The sequence below is a fragment of the Saccopteryx bilineata genome, chromosome 4 (genome assembly GCF_036850765.1).
Source record: "Saccopteryx bilineata isolate mSacBil1 chromosome 4, mSacBil1_pri_phased_curated, whole genome shotgun sequence".
In the NCBI taxonomy this organism is placed as follows: Eukaryota; Metazoa; Chordata; class Mammalia; order Chiroptera; family Emballonuridae; genus Saccopteryx; species Saccopteryx bilineata.
In genome coordinates, this window is record NC_089493.1 from 36389752 (window position 1) to 36407778 (window position 18027).

The 18027-nt window shown below is 38.7% G+C and overlaps 1 protein-coding gene across 3 annotated transcripts in view; it reads right to left on the reverse strand.

Annotated features, from left to right (window-relative positions):
* Window positions 1-18027, reverse strand: part of ZBTB1 (zinc finger and BTB domain containing 1) — a 29418-nt gene that overhangs the window by 6459 nt on the left and 4932 nt on the right. Inside the window, exons 2-3 of one of the 3 annotated variants that reach the window (XM_066272850.1) lie at window positions 7680-7750; window positions 4794-6709 (exon numbers count right to left, since the gene is read on the reverse strand). In XM_066272850.1, coding sequence (XP_066128947.1) covers window positions 4794-6691 — 1898 coding nt within the window. In that variant the 5' untranslated portion in view covers window positions 6692-6709; window positions 7680-7750. Of the gene's footprint in view, window positions 1-1969; window positions 6710-7679; window positions 7751-18027 lie in introns of those variants that run through there. The other 2 variants (XM_066272848.1, XM_066272849.1) reach the window with 2 other exon arrangements.

Below are 18027 nucleotides of genomic sequence, written 5' to 3' on the forward strand. Positions count from 1 at the left end.
TTTTTGATTGATTGATTTTAGAGAGGGGTGAGGGAGGAGTGATGGAAAGAGGGAGTGATGGAGGGAGGGAGAGAATCGTTGATGTTGTTCCACTTATCTATGCATTCATTGGTTTATTATTGTTTGTGTCCTGACCAGGGATAGAACCTGTAACCTTGGCGTATCTGGATGATGCTCTGATAAACTGAGCTACCTGGCCGGAGCTATTTTTCTTTTGGTTGGTACTGATATAGTTTTTAACAATGACAAATTTTTGTTTAACTATTACACTAGTTCTTTATGGGGAATTTTCCAGAGAACTAGTAACAATGGAAGTTCCTTAACAAGTGATTTAGAGAAATAAGTAGTTTTAATCCGGAGAAAGTTGCCAACCACCAGCAGCCTCTATCCCCACTTTTTAAGAACATAATAGCATACTATCTCTAATATTTAAGCATATTTTTGGCATATTCATAATTGTTTCATTAGGCTTCTATAGCTCTAATTGAATTCTTCTAATCTAATAAAATTATTTTAACCTATCAAGTACTCAATCTTAACTTATCTCACTTAAAAAGTTTCAATTTTTTTTTTTTTTTTTTTGCGAGAGGACAAATAGGGACAGAGAGAGATTAGAACAGTGGTCCCCAAACTATGGCCCACGGGCCACATGCAACCCCGAGGCCATTTATCCGGCCCCCACTGCACTTCCTGAAGGGGCACCTCTTTCATTGGTGGTCAGTGAGAGGAGCATAGTTCCCAATGAAATACTGGTCAGTTTGTTGATTTAAATTTACTTGTTCTTTATTTTAAATATTGTATTTGTTCCTGTTTTGTTTTTTTACTTTAAAATAAGATATGTGCAGTGTGCACAGGGATTTGTTCATAGTTTTTTTTTATAGTCCGGCCCTCCAACAGTCTGAGGGACAGTGAACTGGCCCCCTGTGTAAAAAGTTTGGGGACTCCTGGATTAGAAGCATCAATTCTTCCTTGTGGTACCTTAGTTGTTCATTGATTTCTTTCTAATACTGTATGTGCCTTGACTAGGAGGCTATAGCAGTGACTACTTGCTCAAGCCAGTGGCCTCAGGGCTTCAAACCTGGGTCCTCTGCGTCCCAGGCTGATGCTCTATCTATTGCACCACCAGCTAGTCAGGATCAAATGTTTTCTGGGTTTTTTTTGTTTTTTTTTAATTCAATTTTTATATCTTGTTCGTATTTTTGTTTTCAACTACATTATTTAAATATAATTTTTCAGGCCAGTTTATTATATTTTCCTTTTCATTAGTGCTCTGAGTGCCCTCACAAACTTATTTAACTTATTTCAATTCTTTTATCTTTAGAACTAGCCCCTGGAATCCTTCTCCCAATTTTTATCTGTATTCAAAAACTTTACATATTAAACATTAGCCATGTGCCATTTTACTTATATAACACATTTCTCTGAATATATGAGAGTCCTTGTCTACTGCCACATGGTGTGCTTCATTAACCTCTGAGATTCTTAATCCTGTTTACTAGAGAACTATAAACATCCGAGTTGCACTGTAATCGATGGCAAGGTTGTTGGGCAGACTCCATTTTTCCAGAATTATTGCTAGAGCATAAAAGTCCCTTTTTTTTTTTTTGTATTTTTCTGAAGCGGGAAACGGGGACAGTCAGACAGACTCCCGCATGCGCCCGACCGGGATCCACCCGGCACGCCCACCAGGGGGCGACGCTCTGCCCACCAGGGGGCGATGCTCTGCCCCTCCGGGGCGCCGCTCTGTTGCGACCAGAGCCACTCTAGCGCCTGGGGCAGAGGCCGAGGAGCCATCCCCAGTGCCCGGGCCATCTTTGCTCCAGTGGAGCCTCGGCTGCGGGAGGGGAAGAGACAGACAGAGAGGAAGGAGAGGGGGAGGGGTGGAGAAGCAAATGGGCGCTTCTCCTGTGTGCCCTGGTCGGGAATCGAACCCGGGTCCCCCGCATGCCAGGCTGACGCTCTACCACTGAGCCAACCGGCCAGGGCCATAAAAGTCCTTTTAAGCAAGATTGTGTTTATGAGACAGAAAGAGAAACAAGATTGCACATACCTATATTTATCTAGACTTTCCTTTCATTTTTAGATTTCAGGGCTGATCAAATTATAAAAGTGGGAGGGGCACACAGCTTCCATAACCTTGATTCACTGTCTTCACAGCACTGGAGGGCAAGAAGTAATAGTAAGCTACTAACTTCACCCCAAGAGAGGGAAGAAAATGAGAGGAAACTGGGCTGGACAGAGGTATTGGTTATTTTTCATTCCTCGTAGTTTTAAAAGGCAAGGACACTGTAAACAAACTCTTTGCTTTAACAAGGGAAATTGTACATTACACCTAAAGAAGCCTATACTATGCCCCTGCAACTAGTTCCAGAATAAAAGGTGTATGCCCTGTGTAACATGCGACTGGGAGAAAACATTGTTGAGGTGTGGCTTTGTGAAACTATAAATGTCTCAGTCATGTAAAATTAGAGGTTATGTCTGATGTTTATGTATTTACTTGCTAATTGTTACATGTCAAAATGCTAAGTTAAACCCTATTTTCTAATGGAATAGACAATCCATTAGAAAATGAACTGGTAGTTGTGGAAGTATTTAGAAAGAACCCTGTTCTTTGTGGGAACACCAGTGCAATAGATTTTGATGATGTAAAACAGTGGTCTCAAAGAAAATTATGTTTACTACAATACTATACAGTTTAGAAATTTGGTTTGAGTTTATCTCATCTCTCTACACTATTCTCTGATGGTCTCTGGGTTTTTACAGAACTTCTATCAGGTTCTTATCAGTGATGTACATAGCATATTTCATTTTTAAGCTGCATTTCAGATTTAATTACTTGCTAAACTACTTTATCCAAAACTAAGATGAATCACTTCTTCTGCTATGTGGCTTTTTTTTTAATCCTCAATTTCTCCTCTATCTTTTTGTGTATTTTCCCCCATCTCTACTTCTCATGGCTCATGTACTATTTCTATTCTTAACACCTCAATATCTTTCCACAAATCTGTGCTCTAATACTTCTCTGTCAACTAAATCTGTGCAAGTCAATAGATCTCTCAATTTTCTTGGCAATTTGCTCTTTTATGCAAGCTGTATACAAAAATATGACTTGTGTATCTTAAAAATCTGATATAAAAAAAGAGCAACACTATTCATAATCACAAAATTATACTTTTAAATATGGCAGTTATTTAAAGTAATTCACATTAAAAGGCAATCTATTTGATAGTTGTGTTTATTGGCAGGTCAGTTTGCCAATGCTTTAATTCACATGTATTTCATGTAGACCCTGTGTCAGCAACAACAGTAATATTATTTTAACTAAAAAATGATAAACTATTTCCATTTATATGCTCTGATTATTTTATAGTCCTCAAACTTTGTAGTCCTTTACAGAAAAAATAAAGCATGGTGATAACTGCAATTTGCCACAACACATTTTCTCCAAATCTTAAATAGTATAAAAGACAAGACATTTATTTGCACACTCTACTTTTATAGACCAATCAGATTTGTAATTGATTTATTTTATTAGCTTTATTAATATACATGGCAGCTTTCTCAAATCTCAAAGAAGTTCCAAAAGTATGTAATTTTAAAGGTGAAAAATCATTTTCTTCAGATGTTATATTCCTAGAGAACTATTAAAATCTATTTATATAAACAAAAATAATTGATAAACTAACACACTTTAGAAATCAGAATATTTTAAATTATTTTAAATGAATACAAGATATGTTTTTTTAATTAACTATCATAGTTAAATTTAATATCACAAAACAAAATGACTTGTCCCATGAATTTCTCAAATAGGATAAAGTCATTGGGTTTTACACTTAATATAAGTTTTAAATGTCATTATTAAATGATAATATTTTATCAATTATAGGAAAATACTCATTTATGGAATTTCCTTAGGTCCATCAATCTTTTTAGGCCAACTTTGAGCCCATGTCAACCTTCAAGGTTAGATTCAGTGCATCTAACCTGCCTAATAAAAATATGAATTTCATTGATAAGGGGGAATAAACAGTGGCTAAATCACTGTTCAACTTACTAAAACGGGGGGGGGGGGGAGAAAAAGAAAAGAGCTAAAAGTAAATGGGATAGCTTCAAGTAACTAATTACTTAAAAAAATTATTTTTAACTTAAATGGGAATGGCCAATGATGTTGGGTTTAAATTTTCACAGGATAACCTTAAAAAAAACCCACATAGAAATAGTGAAGTCATCACCTTATTGATAAAAAACTAAAGTTTAATAGTCATTAAAGGGGTAACAACCACTTATAGTCTACATTTAAAAGTAATTTTAATCATCGCTAAAACAAACTAAAAACAAAGAATTCTATTAAGAAAAAAATGATAAACATTTCATAACATCTAAAATGTAGATACTTAAGATCTAAAGAAAAATATTTAAGGTTAAAGGGCCTTGAAATATTTTTCCCAACAATTTATCTTAGAAAAATCAATTTCTAAATAACTCATATCCTTTGCTTTGGTGTTTTGTCTGCTATCAGCTAAACATTTGTACAGTAGAAAATGACTTATGTTCTTTTCAAATGCTTGGCATTATAATGTGATCTCATATCTTTCCTCAAATTAAATTTTGCTCCACATATTCCACATGTATAGAGATGAACATCCATGTGCTGTTCCAACTGCTCATTATTTGGGAATATCTGAAAGCAGACCTGGCACATAGTCTCACCAGCAGATAAATGAGAAATCATATGCCGTACATGGTCATGTTTTCTGAAGTTTCCTTGATCACAAATGGAACAGACATACCTGGCCATGCCTTTGTGCATATCATTGTGCAGGCGCAACTGACGTTCCCTTAAAAACTGCTTTCCACATGTCTGACACACAAACTGTTTTTCCTTAGTATGAACAGTATAGTGTTCTCTTAGGTGACACCGCTGATAAAATCCTTTTCCGCATAGATTACAAAAATGCTTTCGTCTGTGATCTCTTTCATTTTCTTCCATGATGGCACTTTTAAACATATCTTGGTCTAGGCAGCCAGACATATGTTCAACCACTAGATTCTCGGTTTCAAAACGCTGGCCACAATTAGGACACCGAAAAGGGCAAGCAGAATGTTTAAATAACTGCTTTTTTTGGATATTGTTTATCTGGAAATGATTGTCCCTGAAATCATCCAACATTTCAACAAACATATCTCTGATTTCAGACTGCTCATCAGGGTTCTCTTCCATGTCCATTTTCTCCTCAGCATTTCCTAACCCATTCATTGTCAGATCTTGGGGTTCTCCACATCTTTGAGCATGTTCCTGAAGTTGTCTACCCTTCACAAGGATTTGTCCACATTTGCCACATGCACAGATATTTTCAATGTGTTTGGCTAAGTAATGAGAGGACAGGTCTTCTTCAGTTATTGTGAGTCCGCACAGCTCACAAGATGCATTTTCAGTGTCCTCTGGTACAGGACTGCTGTTGTCAGGGGCCCTCGTAGTTTCTAAACCACCTCTTTCATCGGCATTTATCGACATCCGAGGTTTTAGAGTTTTCCTACCACTTTTTTTAATACTGACATCTTCTTCAACATAATATCTGTAAAATGGCTCTTCAGGTTCATCTTCTAATTCATCGTTGTCAGTGGATTCATTGCAATCTTTATCAGTAACTTTAATAATGTTAAAGTCTTTTAGTTCATCTGTGGGAATATCTTCCGGCTCCATCTTGATAATGATTCTTTTCCTCTCGGCAGCTCTGCTTTTTTCTTCACTGGCTAGTTCAGAGTCCACTGTGCTACTCTTTCTGCTTCCAGCAGTTGAAGTTGAATCATCAGCAGCCTCGCTTGTGTCTCCTCTATATTTGTCCGTCTGTGCAGAAAATGTCTTCGAAGAATCCTTCTCAACAAATTCAGCTTTGATATTACTGTCTTTTCCGTCTCTAACATCCACTATTCTGTGATAGGATCTCGTGTTCTGGTATGAGTGTCTGTTAGTACAGGTTAGCACATGCTCATCTAATAATTTCTCACAGCTAAAGCCAAATCCACAACTATCACAGGTAAAACTTCGACCAAAGCGCCGTGACACACGTTCCTTTGGAGCAGATAATTTGGACACAGAACTTTTTTTACATACATCATATAGTGGTTCAGGAAAATTACTTAATTGTAAAGACTCCTCATCAGGCTCTCTGTTATGTGGTGTGTTTACTGTTGAACTTGGCTCTGCACACCACCGACTGGCTTCACTGCCATTTCTAGCCACAGTATCTTCATACATTCTTACTCCAAATATCATTTTGTTGTTCTGTTTGCTAGAAGCAGAAGATGAACATTTTGAACTAGAACAATCTGCATCCTGTATGTCTTCTAAGCAGTCAGGAACATTGTACAGCTGTAGGTAATTCATTGCCACCTTAAACTGCTCAAAACTGGAGGGAGCTGTCATAATTTTTCCTAAATACATAAACTGCAAAATGAGATCAAAACACTCAGCACTAATTTTCATGTTGCTGAGATTCAGTTGTGCAGTACTATGTTGATGGTTCATGAAAAACATTCTAAAATAGGAGCTACAAGCAGCTAGCACAGCTTTGTGTGCTTGAAAGTAAATGTCATCAATCGCAATACAACAGTCACAGAGAAAACCCCATTCCCTTTGGTTGTTTAGCTGCTGCAGGACGTAGCTGCTGTGGCTGGGCTTTGCCATCTTCTATTAATTAGAGACCTATATAAAACAAAAACATTATAGTTAGACAACATATCAGAAAAGCATTTTAACAAAGTAATTTGAACATGATTTGTGACTTGTGTGACTTGGCTATTACAATCAAGTATGAATAGTCTTCCATTTTAATGTAGCAAAACCTGAATCATATGTAATACCTGAATCATATTTTAAATTTGAAGATGAATATATCGAGCCATTTATTCAAGCTTCTCATTTTGATTTTAAGAAATACAAGCAAAGGTATCACAAACAAAACCCATCATTTTGGTTTCATTACAACTCTACCGGGGGAAATGTATACTAAATTTGAAAGGAAAAGACATGAGTTTAAAAGTACTTAAGGGATATAAGCAATGAAAGTAAATGAAATAGCAACTTAAACTGAAAGTCACTAAATTGCAGAATATTAAAAATTTCTTAGATGATAGTTATAAAGGAATTATTGCTCATTTTTAAGTGAGATAAGGGCATTTTGGTTTTGTTAAAGAAGGGCCCTTATCTGTCAGATATACATATTGATATATTTATAGATGAAACAATATATCTACAATATGCTTGAATATAATACAGTAAGTTGGATGTGGGGCTATATAGATGATACAAGACTGGTCAAGTGTTGATAACTAATGTAAGAGAGGTATAATTCTATTTTTCTGTTTGAAAATTTCCTTAGAAAAATTCTATTAAGGAAAGCTTTCTAAATTACATGGAAACGGCAAACAAGCAAATAGATTTGATCACTGCTTCTTTTCTTGATTATTGGAGAAACAATAATTCTGTAGAGTGAGAATAGCTGTCCTTTATTGCTATAAAGAAGCAGTAGACCTGACTGCAAAGCAGTGGACCTAATTGGGAAGAAGGTGTCTATCCAGATAGTAAGTTTTCCTTAATTTTTGACTGTTTAAAAAAAGTACACAAAAGTAACACATGGTCATTGAAACATAAAAGTATATAGAATAAAACACACCTTCAGTTGCATACCTCTTCCTAGAGGTACCCTCTCCAAACACTCTGGATTGTGTATCTTCAGATCAGTTTCTATGGATACATACAGAGTCAACAGATATTGAATACCTACTATGTGCCAGGCACATAAGTTTGCTTTTGTTGTATATTTGTTTTAAACCTAAATAGCATCATACAGTATTACTTTCTGCTACTGGTTTTACTCACTTAACAACATACGGTAGATACTGTATTGTTAATGTAGGGAGTTGACTTTGCATAAAAAAGATGAGGAAAATATTGTATATTAAAAGCACTAGAAGTCCTACATATTATATTACAAAGCTAAAATATTCAACAACATCCAATTTTGGCCTTAATTTTTCATCTGTATACATAAAATTTTAGAATCTGTTTTCTACTGAAAAACAAGCTCCTACGCAATTTGAACATAAAAAGAACATTTCTCACAAGCTGTTCAGAGAAATAAAATGTTCACCCTTCAGTCTCCAAACCCTTCTAACTTCATAGTAGTAATTAAGACGGCATCTATGCTTGCTTTCTTATTTCACTTGCTTTTTTATTTGTTAGTCACAGATCACATGTGGATCACAGACTCCTTCCCTTTCCCCTCATCCTGCCTCCTTTTTCCTGCCTCCAGATAGAGGTGCACAGCCAGGGATAAGAATGAAATAGTACTGCTGAAATGCAATGTTGAACTGAAGGTGGTTTATAATGAGAACTACTGCCTTTTCTATGAGCTAGATCAAATATTTCAAGTAGGTACAATATTTCAACCCTTTGTGACTCAGGTATTTGTGCCAAAACCGTGAGGAATCATGTTCAGTATGTACCGAAGTATAAAAAGCAATTTATGCACAAAGACTTTTATCAACATGTTATTTCAAGTTTGAAATGCCTGGTAGTAACAAAGTTGTTAATAAACCAAGATAAATCCACACCCTAAAATTCAGTGTCATGTGGTCTTTAAAACTGTATTTATGAATGAAAACTGTATAAGAAAATGAGAAAAGTTTGACTCCCAAGCCCATTTTATGTAGGATAAGATTTCTATAGGTATTTTTGTAGGTTTCACAGAGACCTTTAATAAATAAATCAAAGAGAAAGAGGCAGGGATAGATATTATCTCAATTTTTTTCAAACAGTAAGAGTTGTTTATAAGGAAACAAACTTGTTCAGAGGATCATGACTGCCCTCTGTGGACGCATGGACAAATTTTTTTTTTTTTATTTATTTATTTATTTTTTATTTTTTTTTAAAGATTTTATTTATTCATTTTAGAGAAGGGGGGAGAGAGGAGGGAGGAGCAGGAAGCATCAACTCCCATATATGCCTTGGCTGGGCAAGCCCAGGGTTTCGAACCGGCGACCTCAGCGTTCCAGGTCGACGCTTTATCCACTGAGCCACCACAGGTCAGGCTGGACAAATGTTTTTAAGGAAAGTATGGTACAGTGAAATGAAAAGAGCACAGGCCCTGGACCAGACATATCTGAGTTCCAATCCAGAATTTGCTGCCTTGGGTAACTTGCTTTTTTTTCTTTTTTTAAGCAAGAGAGAGGGAAAGACAGGAAGGGAGAGAGATGAGAAGCATAAATTCATAGTTGCGACACTTTAGTTGTTCATTGATGCTTTTTTGTGTGTGCATTTTTCTGAAGCTGGAAACGGGGAGAGACAGTCAGACAGACTCCCGCATGCACCTGACCGGGATCCACCTGGCACGCCCACCAGGGGCGATGCTCTGCCCACCAGGGGGCGATGCTCTGCCCCTCGGGGGGGGGGGGGGTGTCACTCTGCCAACCAGAGCCACTCTAGCGCCTGGGTCAGAGGCCAAGGAGCCATCCCCAGTGCCCAGGCCATCTTTGCTCCAATGGAGCCTCGGCTGCGGGAGGGGAAGAGAGAGACAGAGAGGAAGGAGGGGGGGGGGGGTGGTGGTGGAGAAGCAAATGGGCGCTTCTCCTATGTGCCCTGGCCGGGAATCAACCCGGGGTCCCCCGCACTCCAGGCCGACGCTCTACCGCTGAGGCAACCGGCCAGGGCCCATTGATGCTTTTTCATATGTGCCTTGACTGGTGGGCTCCAGCTGAGCCAGCGAACCATTGCTCAAGCCAGCAACCATGGGGTCTTGTCTATGATCCCACGCTCAAGTCCGCAACCCTGGGGTTTGAATGTTGGTTCTCAGCATCCAGGCCGACACTCTATCTACTGTGCCACTGCCTGGTCAGGCGGGTAACTTGTTTATTCTTACTGACCCCCATATTTCCTGGCAGCTGTGTGGTTGTGATGCTTATGTAAGTATCAGGAGTTAGGTTTTACTAGATAACCTCAGTTTCCTTCCAAATAGAAGTCCAGCAGTATGGAAGCCACCAGTTAATCTGCAAAAACTTTGGGGTTTTAAATATCTTGTGCTTGAAATAATGACATGAGGAGCTTAAAAGTTCCAAGGACCTTTTCCTAATTTATTATTTTTTAAATGTTCATTGATTTTAGAGAGAAAGGGGGAGAGCAGGGAAGAGAGAGAGAAACATTGATTTGTTGTTCCACTTATTTATGCATTTCTTGGTTGATTCTTGTATGTGCCCTGACTGGGGATCAAATCCACAATCTTGGCATATGGGGACAATGCTCTAACCAACTGAGCTACCCAGACAGAATGACCCTTTCCAATTTGAATGAAAAGCAGTCTTATGGTCAGCAACCAAAATTAATGCAACTACATAGAAGACCAAAATGACAAAACACATGTGTAGCTATAGTGGCAATCAATTGAATTAGTGAAAATGCATACATTTTGTATTAACACAAACAAAACACTAAAGTAAGAGCATCGATAGCATTTTAATGTATACTTGTTAATTCAACAAATATCTATTGAACATTTTGGTGTACCAGATACTGTATAAGGTACTGAGAGTCAGCAAGAACACAGGTATTCTGTAATTTCAAGGATACAAGAGAATTCTGACTTTTTCTAGGTTAGTGACTTCATTTAACAGGTACTCAGTCAAGTGCCTACTCTGTGGCAGAAAGCATCGTGCTGTGACAGAGAGAAGGGCTCTGGGTTGGACAGGCCTGGGTATGAATCCCACTGCCTCCACATTGTCTATTTCAATCTTTCCCTCAGAGAGCTGGAAGCTGAACAAGTACTGTGTCTAAATTTAAAGCTGATACTACAGCTGCAAGGTTGACCTAGAACTGTAGTTTCATCAATGTCATTATGCAAATGTCCAAGTTCTGAGTAAAAATAATTTTAGGTAGACTGATTTAAATAGCAATCATTTACAATCAGTACCAGCAACTCTGTTCTTGTATCTCATTCAGAAAAGCTTTAAGGAGGCTTAAAAACACCAAGAAAAGGCAGGGAGTGGAGTCCAGGGAAAGGGAATCTAAATTCCTGTGAGGCTTTTAGCTTGTTATCTCTTGAGAATAATTTTCACATTAAACTTTTCATAATCATTTACTTTTATTAAACAATAAATTTCACTCAAATTCCAAAAGAAGCTTGCTCTTTTCAAAAAGTTTTTGATATCCTAAATAATGCTACCAAAAAAATCTTAGTAAACATTGTTATAGTAAAGCTTGTGAACAGTTTTAAATAAAAGGATTGGTATATTTCAGTTGTTCTTGTTTTTATAACTGAAGTTGGTGGCTGCTTTTGTTTGTGTTCCTAGCTGCATCACTGGTAGAACAAATTTTTTTTTCATTTATTTATTTAAAATTTTTTTTTTTTTTTTTTTTTACAGGGACAGAGAGAGAGTCAGAGAGGGATAGATAGGGACAGACAGGAACAGAGAGAGATGAGAAGCATCAATCATCAGTTTTTCGTTGTAACACCTTAGTTGTTCATTGATTGCTTTCTCATATGTGCCTTGACCACGGGCCTTCAACAGACTGAGTAACCTCTTGCTCGAGCCAGCGACCTTGGGTCCAAGCTGGTGAGCTTTTTTTGTTGTTGTTGTTCAAGCCAGATGAGCTCGCGCTCAAACTGCAACCTCGGGGTCTCGAACCAGGGTCCTTCCGCATCCCAATCCAACGCTCTACCCACTGTGCCACCACCTGGTCAGGCTGGTAGAACAAATTTATTACAGCTAGAAGCCATGGGCTTGGGGCTGCGAGCAGAAACCGAGAGCAAAAATGTGATCGAAAGTCACAGGTCTGCTTAAGACTAGGACACCCTGTGTGCATGCCATTCTCCAGGAAGAATAAGGAATTAAGTGACATAAACATTTTATACTGTATTTTTAAAAATTTAGTCTGAAAAAGTTTACCAGCTCACCTTAAATTAAAAAACAGACCATGGCCAGTTAGCTCAGTAATAGAGTGTTGGCCTGGCATGTGGACGTCCTGGGTTTAATTTCTGGTCAGGGCACTCAGGAGAAGTGCCCATCTGCTTCTCTACCCCTCTCCCTCTTGCTTCTCTCTCTCTCTCTCTCTCTCTCTCTCTCTTCCCCTCCACCAGCCATAGCTCAATTGGAGTGAGTTGGCCCTGGGTGCTGAGGATGGCTCCATGGACTCTGCCTGAGGTGCTAGGAAGAGTTCGGTTGCTGAGCAACAGAGTAACACCCCAGATGGACAGAGCATCACCCCCTAGTAGGCTTGCTGCATAGATCCCGGTCAGGGCACATGCAGGAGTCTGCCTCTCTGCCTCCCCTCCTCTCACTAAATTAAAAACAAAAACACAGCCACCAAGCACATTAAACAATTTAGATAGTCATAGACTTTTACAGCTTAGAGAGATCTAATCTAGTCCAAAATTCTTATTTCATAGCAGCGCAAAGATCTATGGCTGTTAAATATTATGTATGAAAGGTATAGTTAACTGATAAAGCAGGTACCAGGTGACCACCCAGATGGGTACTAACCACTCTATAGTAGTTATTACATATTCCTTGGTACTATGTAGCGTGCCCTTCTCAAAGAACACATGGGTCCTTAACACAGGGCTTACTGGCCAGGTGCTCTTGCACCTGTGACTATCCCATATGAACTCTACTTGTAATATGATTTTATCCATATATTTGCTTCTCGTGTTATCCAGTAGACGTGTTCCCTATGTTATGTAAGCCATTTCAGTAAATTTCTCACTGACATAAAGTTTGAGAAACACTTTTCCTTCATTGCTAAATCTCTTAAATTGGGGGGAAAAAGTCTTGCTGGATGTTCTTTTGCCCTAGCTTAGTCAAATGATGATTTAAGGGTCTATAAATAAGCATATAAAGTGAATGAAGAAGTTAAAAGAAGTTTTGGAGTTAACCCTGTCTGTAAGGCAAATAATCACCCTCTAATTTGTGTCAGATTTGCATCACCAAGGAGGCTCCTGAAGACGACTGGTGCAGCCTCAGTGAGTCTCCAGCAGAGCCATCAGATTCAATTCAGCATGCTGGGCTCTGAACTACTAACATTTACCTCTGGATCTCAAAGGACCTTTAAATATAAATATATTTATTCATTTCCTTGTACCTACTTCTATGTCTTATCTCACTGAATATATGTACATGGATTTAACTTGAGGGGTACAGACTAGCTTTCTTTTTCTTTCTTTCTTTGTATTTTTCCAAAAAGAGAAGCAAAGGGGAGGCAGACAGACAGACTCCCGCAAGCGCCAGACCAGGATCCACCTGGCATGCCCACCAAAGGGTGATGCTCAGCCCATCTGGGACATTGCAACAGGAGCCATTCTAGCGCCTGAGGTGAGGTCATGCAGCCATCCTCAGCGCCCGGGCCAACTTTGCTCCAATGGAACCTTGGCTGCAGGAGGGGAAGAGAGAGACAGAGAGGAAGGAGAGGGGGAGGAGTGGAGAAGCAGATGGGCGCTTCTCCTGTGTGCCCTGGCTGGGTATCGAACCCGGGACTTCCACACACCGGGCCAATGCTCTACCTTTGAGCCAACAAGCCGGGGCTCAGACTAGCTTTCCAAGAAGCCAGAAATGCAATGACAGTATTCTCTCATGTTTATAAATCAGAGTATCAGAACATACTGAACACCTGCAATATTCCTAAGACTACACAGAGCACTGAGGTAGTGGGTGAAGAAGGATGGTATATAATAGAGCTAATTACATACAAGGGGTTAAATTTTAAAGCAAGAAACAATCTGAGAATAATAATGTACTAAACTATACTGAACAAAGTTCAGGAAGCGTTTAGAAAGAAAAAAGCATGAATTGTAATAGAAATAGTAGGTTTAGGAAAGATGTAGGATTTAAGTGAAGCCTTAATGAATAAGTAGGACAGAGAGAAAAAGAAAGCAAAGGAAAAGGAATTCAGCACTCCATACAGGTGTCTATTGAACAGCTGGGGAGAGGTTCATAGCAGCATAAACAACAGCTTGGAAATGTAATGGGAGGAAAGGCAGATTTGTTTTACTGGCCTTACTATTGATGTGCCAGGCACTAGGTCTAAGCAAAGGTGTATGTGAATATCCTATGTATTGTATACACATATGTAGGCATGTAAACATGTATATATATATAATCTTATCATTTAGTCCTCATAACAAACCCTACAAAGTAGGTAATGTTTTAAGATCCAGTTTTCAGGTTAAACAAAGAAAGAAAACAGAGGTACACAGTATTATATAACCTTCCTATGCCGACAGAGGACCTGGTGAGATAAGAACACAGGCAATATGACGTATTCTGAGACCATGGCCTTAACAATTTTGCCACCTATAAAAATAAGATCACCTCAGCAAATTCCTTCCTAGAATACCATTTTCCAAGGCATACAGTCCAATTTCTAAATTTAAACTTAAATTCTTTAGGTTTTCCCTAAAAATTTCCAAGAAGAATCAATTATAGAGGCTCCTAAAGATAGATTTCACTTCAAGGCACCTAAATGACAGCCATGATCAAGTTTAGAAAATTTTAGTCACTTTTTAGAGTAGGCATTCTAGCTGGTTATTAGACTGTACATTCAGTACTTAGTACAGGAAGTTCCAAAATTATAATTGAGTTATGTTCTAAAACTTTATTTTAAGTTAGTTATTTGGAACTTGAAACATATTTCCATAGAAACAATGCTATAAATGGTGGCTAAGTTCTATGCTCACATCCTAAAATCTTCAAAAACCCTAGTGTCACTAGCTGTATGTTGGTGCTAACAGTGCTGTCATATTATTGATATCATCAGCACTAACAGAGGTTTATGTAGCAGTGCCCAAGTGAATTCTCAAGAACAGGGACAGGCTGATGGCCTTTGTTGTTTGTTCTCTGTGCCCTGCACACGCTTCCCACATGGCTGGCACTGCATGTGTGCTTGTTAAAGGCAAGTATTAACTACGAGCCCAGAAAGCAGACACCAATAGATTTGAATACCAGCTCTACCACTAAATGTCTTTCCCTGCTAAGCCTACTTTTCTCATCTATAGAATACAGATAATCATACTCCTCATAAAACTCTTGTATAAATTAAAGAACAAAATTGTTTTCTATTCAATCCAAGCATAATATAATGTCCTAAAAATTAATATCATTGTGAAGCCAGTTCATAGAATTTTATGAAGAAATCAAAAGTTCAACCTGCTGCTTTATAGATAAGAAAATAAACTGAGGTCCCAAAGACGTTAAATGATATGTTCAAGGTCATATCTAGTTTTAATGGCTGGCAGGATAGGACGACTTCAGTCTCCTTAATCCTGGTCTCACGCTGTTTCTTCTATTCTACGGCAGCCCCCAAGTACAGCGCATTTGCCTGCCTGCTCCCTCCTCTGCATCAATTATGTTATACCGCAATATAGGAGCTCTTCAACTACCGAGGGTTGTTTGCACCTACAAAATGGCCTGAGACTGTTATGCTTTTAGAGATTGCAGGCTGTTGGTCAGTATTTTTCTGTCTCCTTGCTTGTCAACCCGACAGCTGTCACTTCTATAAAGTGTGAGCTCTTGTTGCCCATCAATTCAATCTGTTACAGTTATAAAATTAAGACAAAAACTCACTGAAACCGAATCTATGTAAATAATTTTCTGTGAGAACCTAGGGAAGTGTTCTATGAATAAAATAAGGCTTTAATTCCTGTACTTTGTTTCATCCATATATTTTCACTGCTGATAAGCAACAAATTGCTTTACTCTTGCTTCAGCCCACAGCACCTGATACACTTGTGAGGTGGTTCTGTGGTTCAGCTGCATTACAGGTATAGGAAATAAATCTACACAGAAAGTAAAGGGAACATAGTGGCTTCCGGAATATTCCTCTCTCCCTCCAAAAGTAGAGGAGAAAAAGTATTTAACCCAAGCAGTCTCTGTATTTTGAGCTGTTCATCCTAAGAGGCGACATGGCATCTTCTGACCACCAGAGGGCATTGTGTGAACAGTAAGCTCAGCAAAAAGCAGCTTCACCAGAAAGTCCCTTTTTGCACGTGGCATTCGTGTTGTTAAGAGTTCATTTTGTGGAACTTCCATCTATTCCAAAGTACTCATTCTGTGTCTGTCTGGGACCCATCTAAAACTGCTCCTCCACCTGTATTCTCTATCATAGCTGGCATCACTATGCACCGATCACCCAGGCTACCTGGAAGTCACCTGGGACTCCACCCTCATAATTAAGTCTTACCAATTTTTCTCACAGGTATTTCCCAGATCTTGCCTCTATGCCAGGGGTAGGGAACCTTTTTGGCTGAGAGAGCCATGAACGCCACATATTTTAAAATGTAGTTCCATGAGAGCCATATAATGACCCGTGAACTTAGGCATTATCCAATAAAAATTTGGTGTTGTTCCAGATGGCAGCTGTGATTGGCTTCAGCCACCTGTAACTATGAACATGAGTGGTAGGAAATGAATGGATTATAATACATGAGAATGTTTTATATTTTTAAGATTATTTTTTTAATTAAAGATTTGTCTGCAAGCCAGATGCAGCCATCAAAAGAGCCACATCTGGTTCTCGAGCCATAGGTTCCCGACCCCTGCTCTATAACATCCCTACCATCCTTGCACGCCTGAAGCCTTTGTCATCACTCCTGAGTTTATTTCAACAGGCTCCCTAGCTGGTTCCTCACCCTCAGACTACTCATGAATATAATCAGAACATATTCTTCTGCTTAAACCCTCTATAGTTCCCTTCACATACCCTCAGGCTAAAGTACAAAATCCTTAACAAGGCAACCAAAGCCCTCCACGCCTACCCATCTAGTCTCACTTGGCAACTTCCTCTTCAAACTTCAGTTTCAAGAAGTATAAAACTGTCTACCCAGCACCTCCCATTTCTTCATGTATTTCTTTACCTCCATTATTTTTAGTCATGCTGATTGGTTATTCTGTCTGAATATCCCATATATCATTTAATAATCGGTTTATTACCTTCTCCAGAAAGCCTTCTGTAACACCTCTTTCTCCCATTATTTTAGGTTTTGGTGTTACTCTGGTATTCTCATTTTGCACTTACTATACTACATTTTAATCAGAACAGCAGCATAAAGTGGGTGTTAAAGCACAGACTAACCAAACTGCCTGGGATCAAAGAAATGCTGGCTCTGCCAACTTGTTAGGTGTGACCCTGAGCAGGATGCTTATCCAACTTGTGCCTCCATTCTCATCTGAGAATGGAGATGGTAATCCTTCCTAACCTTTAGATTTACTTGTAAGGCAGTGTCTGTCATGGAGAAAGTGCTAAATAAGGCTCAGCTCCCACAGTTTTCTATGTGTTGGTTCCCCCTCTAGCTGACGAGCAACAGGAAGGCAAGGTCTTTGGCTTCTTCATTTCTCTGCAACGTAGCTTGTACTCAGTAAAGGCTGCTGAAGGAGTAACTGGTGAGGCAGCTCTATGAAAGAACCAGGGAAGGCCTATCCTGGTTCCTTTTTGTTAGGTAGATCCACACATTTTTTAATTGTATTGTTTCCAATTTTATAGCTGATTTTAAAAAATGTTTAAAACCCTGAAAATTCCACTTTTATCTACTTAAAAAGCCAATGAAATAAAACCATAAAGAGTATCATAAAAAGTGTGTTCATTCTAAGACGCTTAACTTCATTTTTAAGCCTTAAATCTATTTAAGATTTAAGATCCCACCCCTCATCCTAAAGGACCTAACATAGCAAAAAGGCTTAATGTTTTCATACATGCTATTCCCTTTGGCTTAGAATGTTTTCAATATCTAACTCATTCTCTTCAAGTTCTTTCTGATCCCAGGATAAGACAAGATAAGCTCCTCTTCTGTGCTTCTAAGACAGCCTGTACCCACAACTACAGGGTGACAAATAACGTAGCGTCCAAACTGGGATGCTGTATCTACCACCACACTCACTGCAGGGGAATATAATTAAGTGGCTCCTCTGCTTTGCTGTAAACTCTTTAGAGATTAGAACACTGTCTCAGCCTGGCCTGTGGTGGCGCAGCGGAACGCCAAGGTT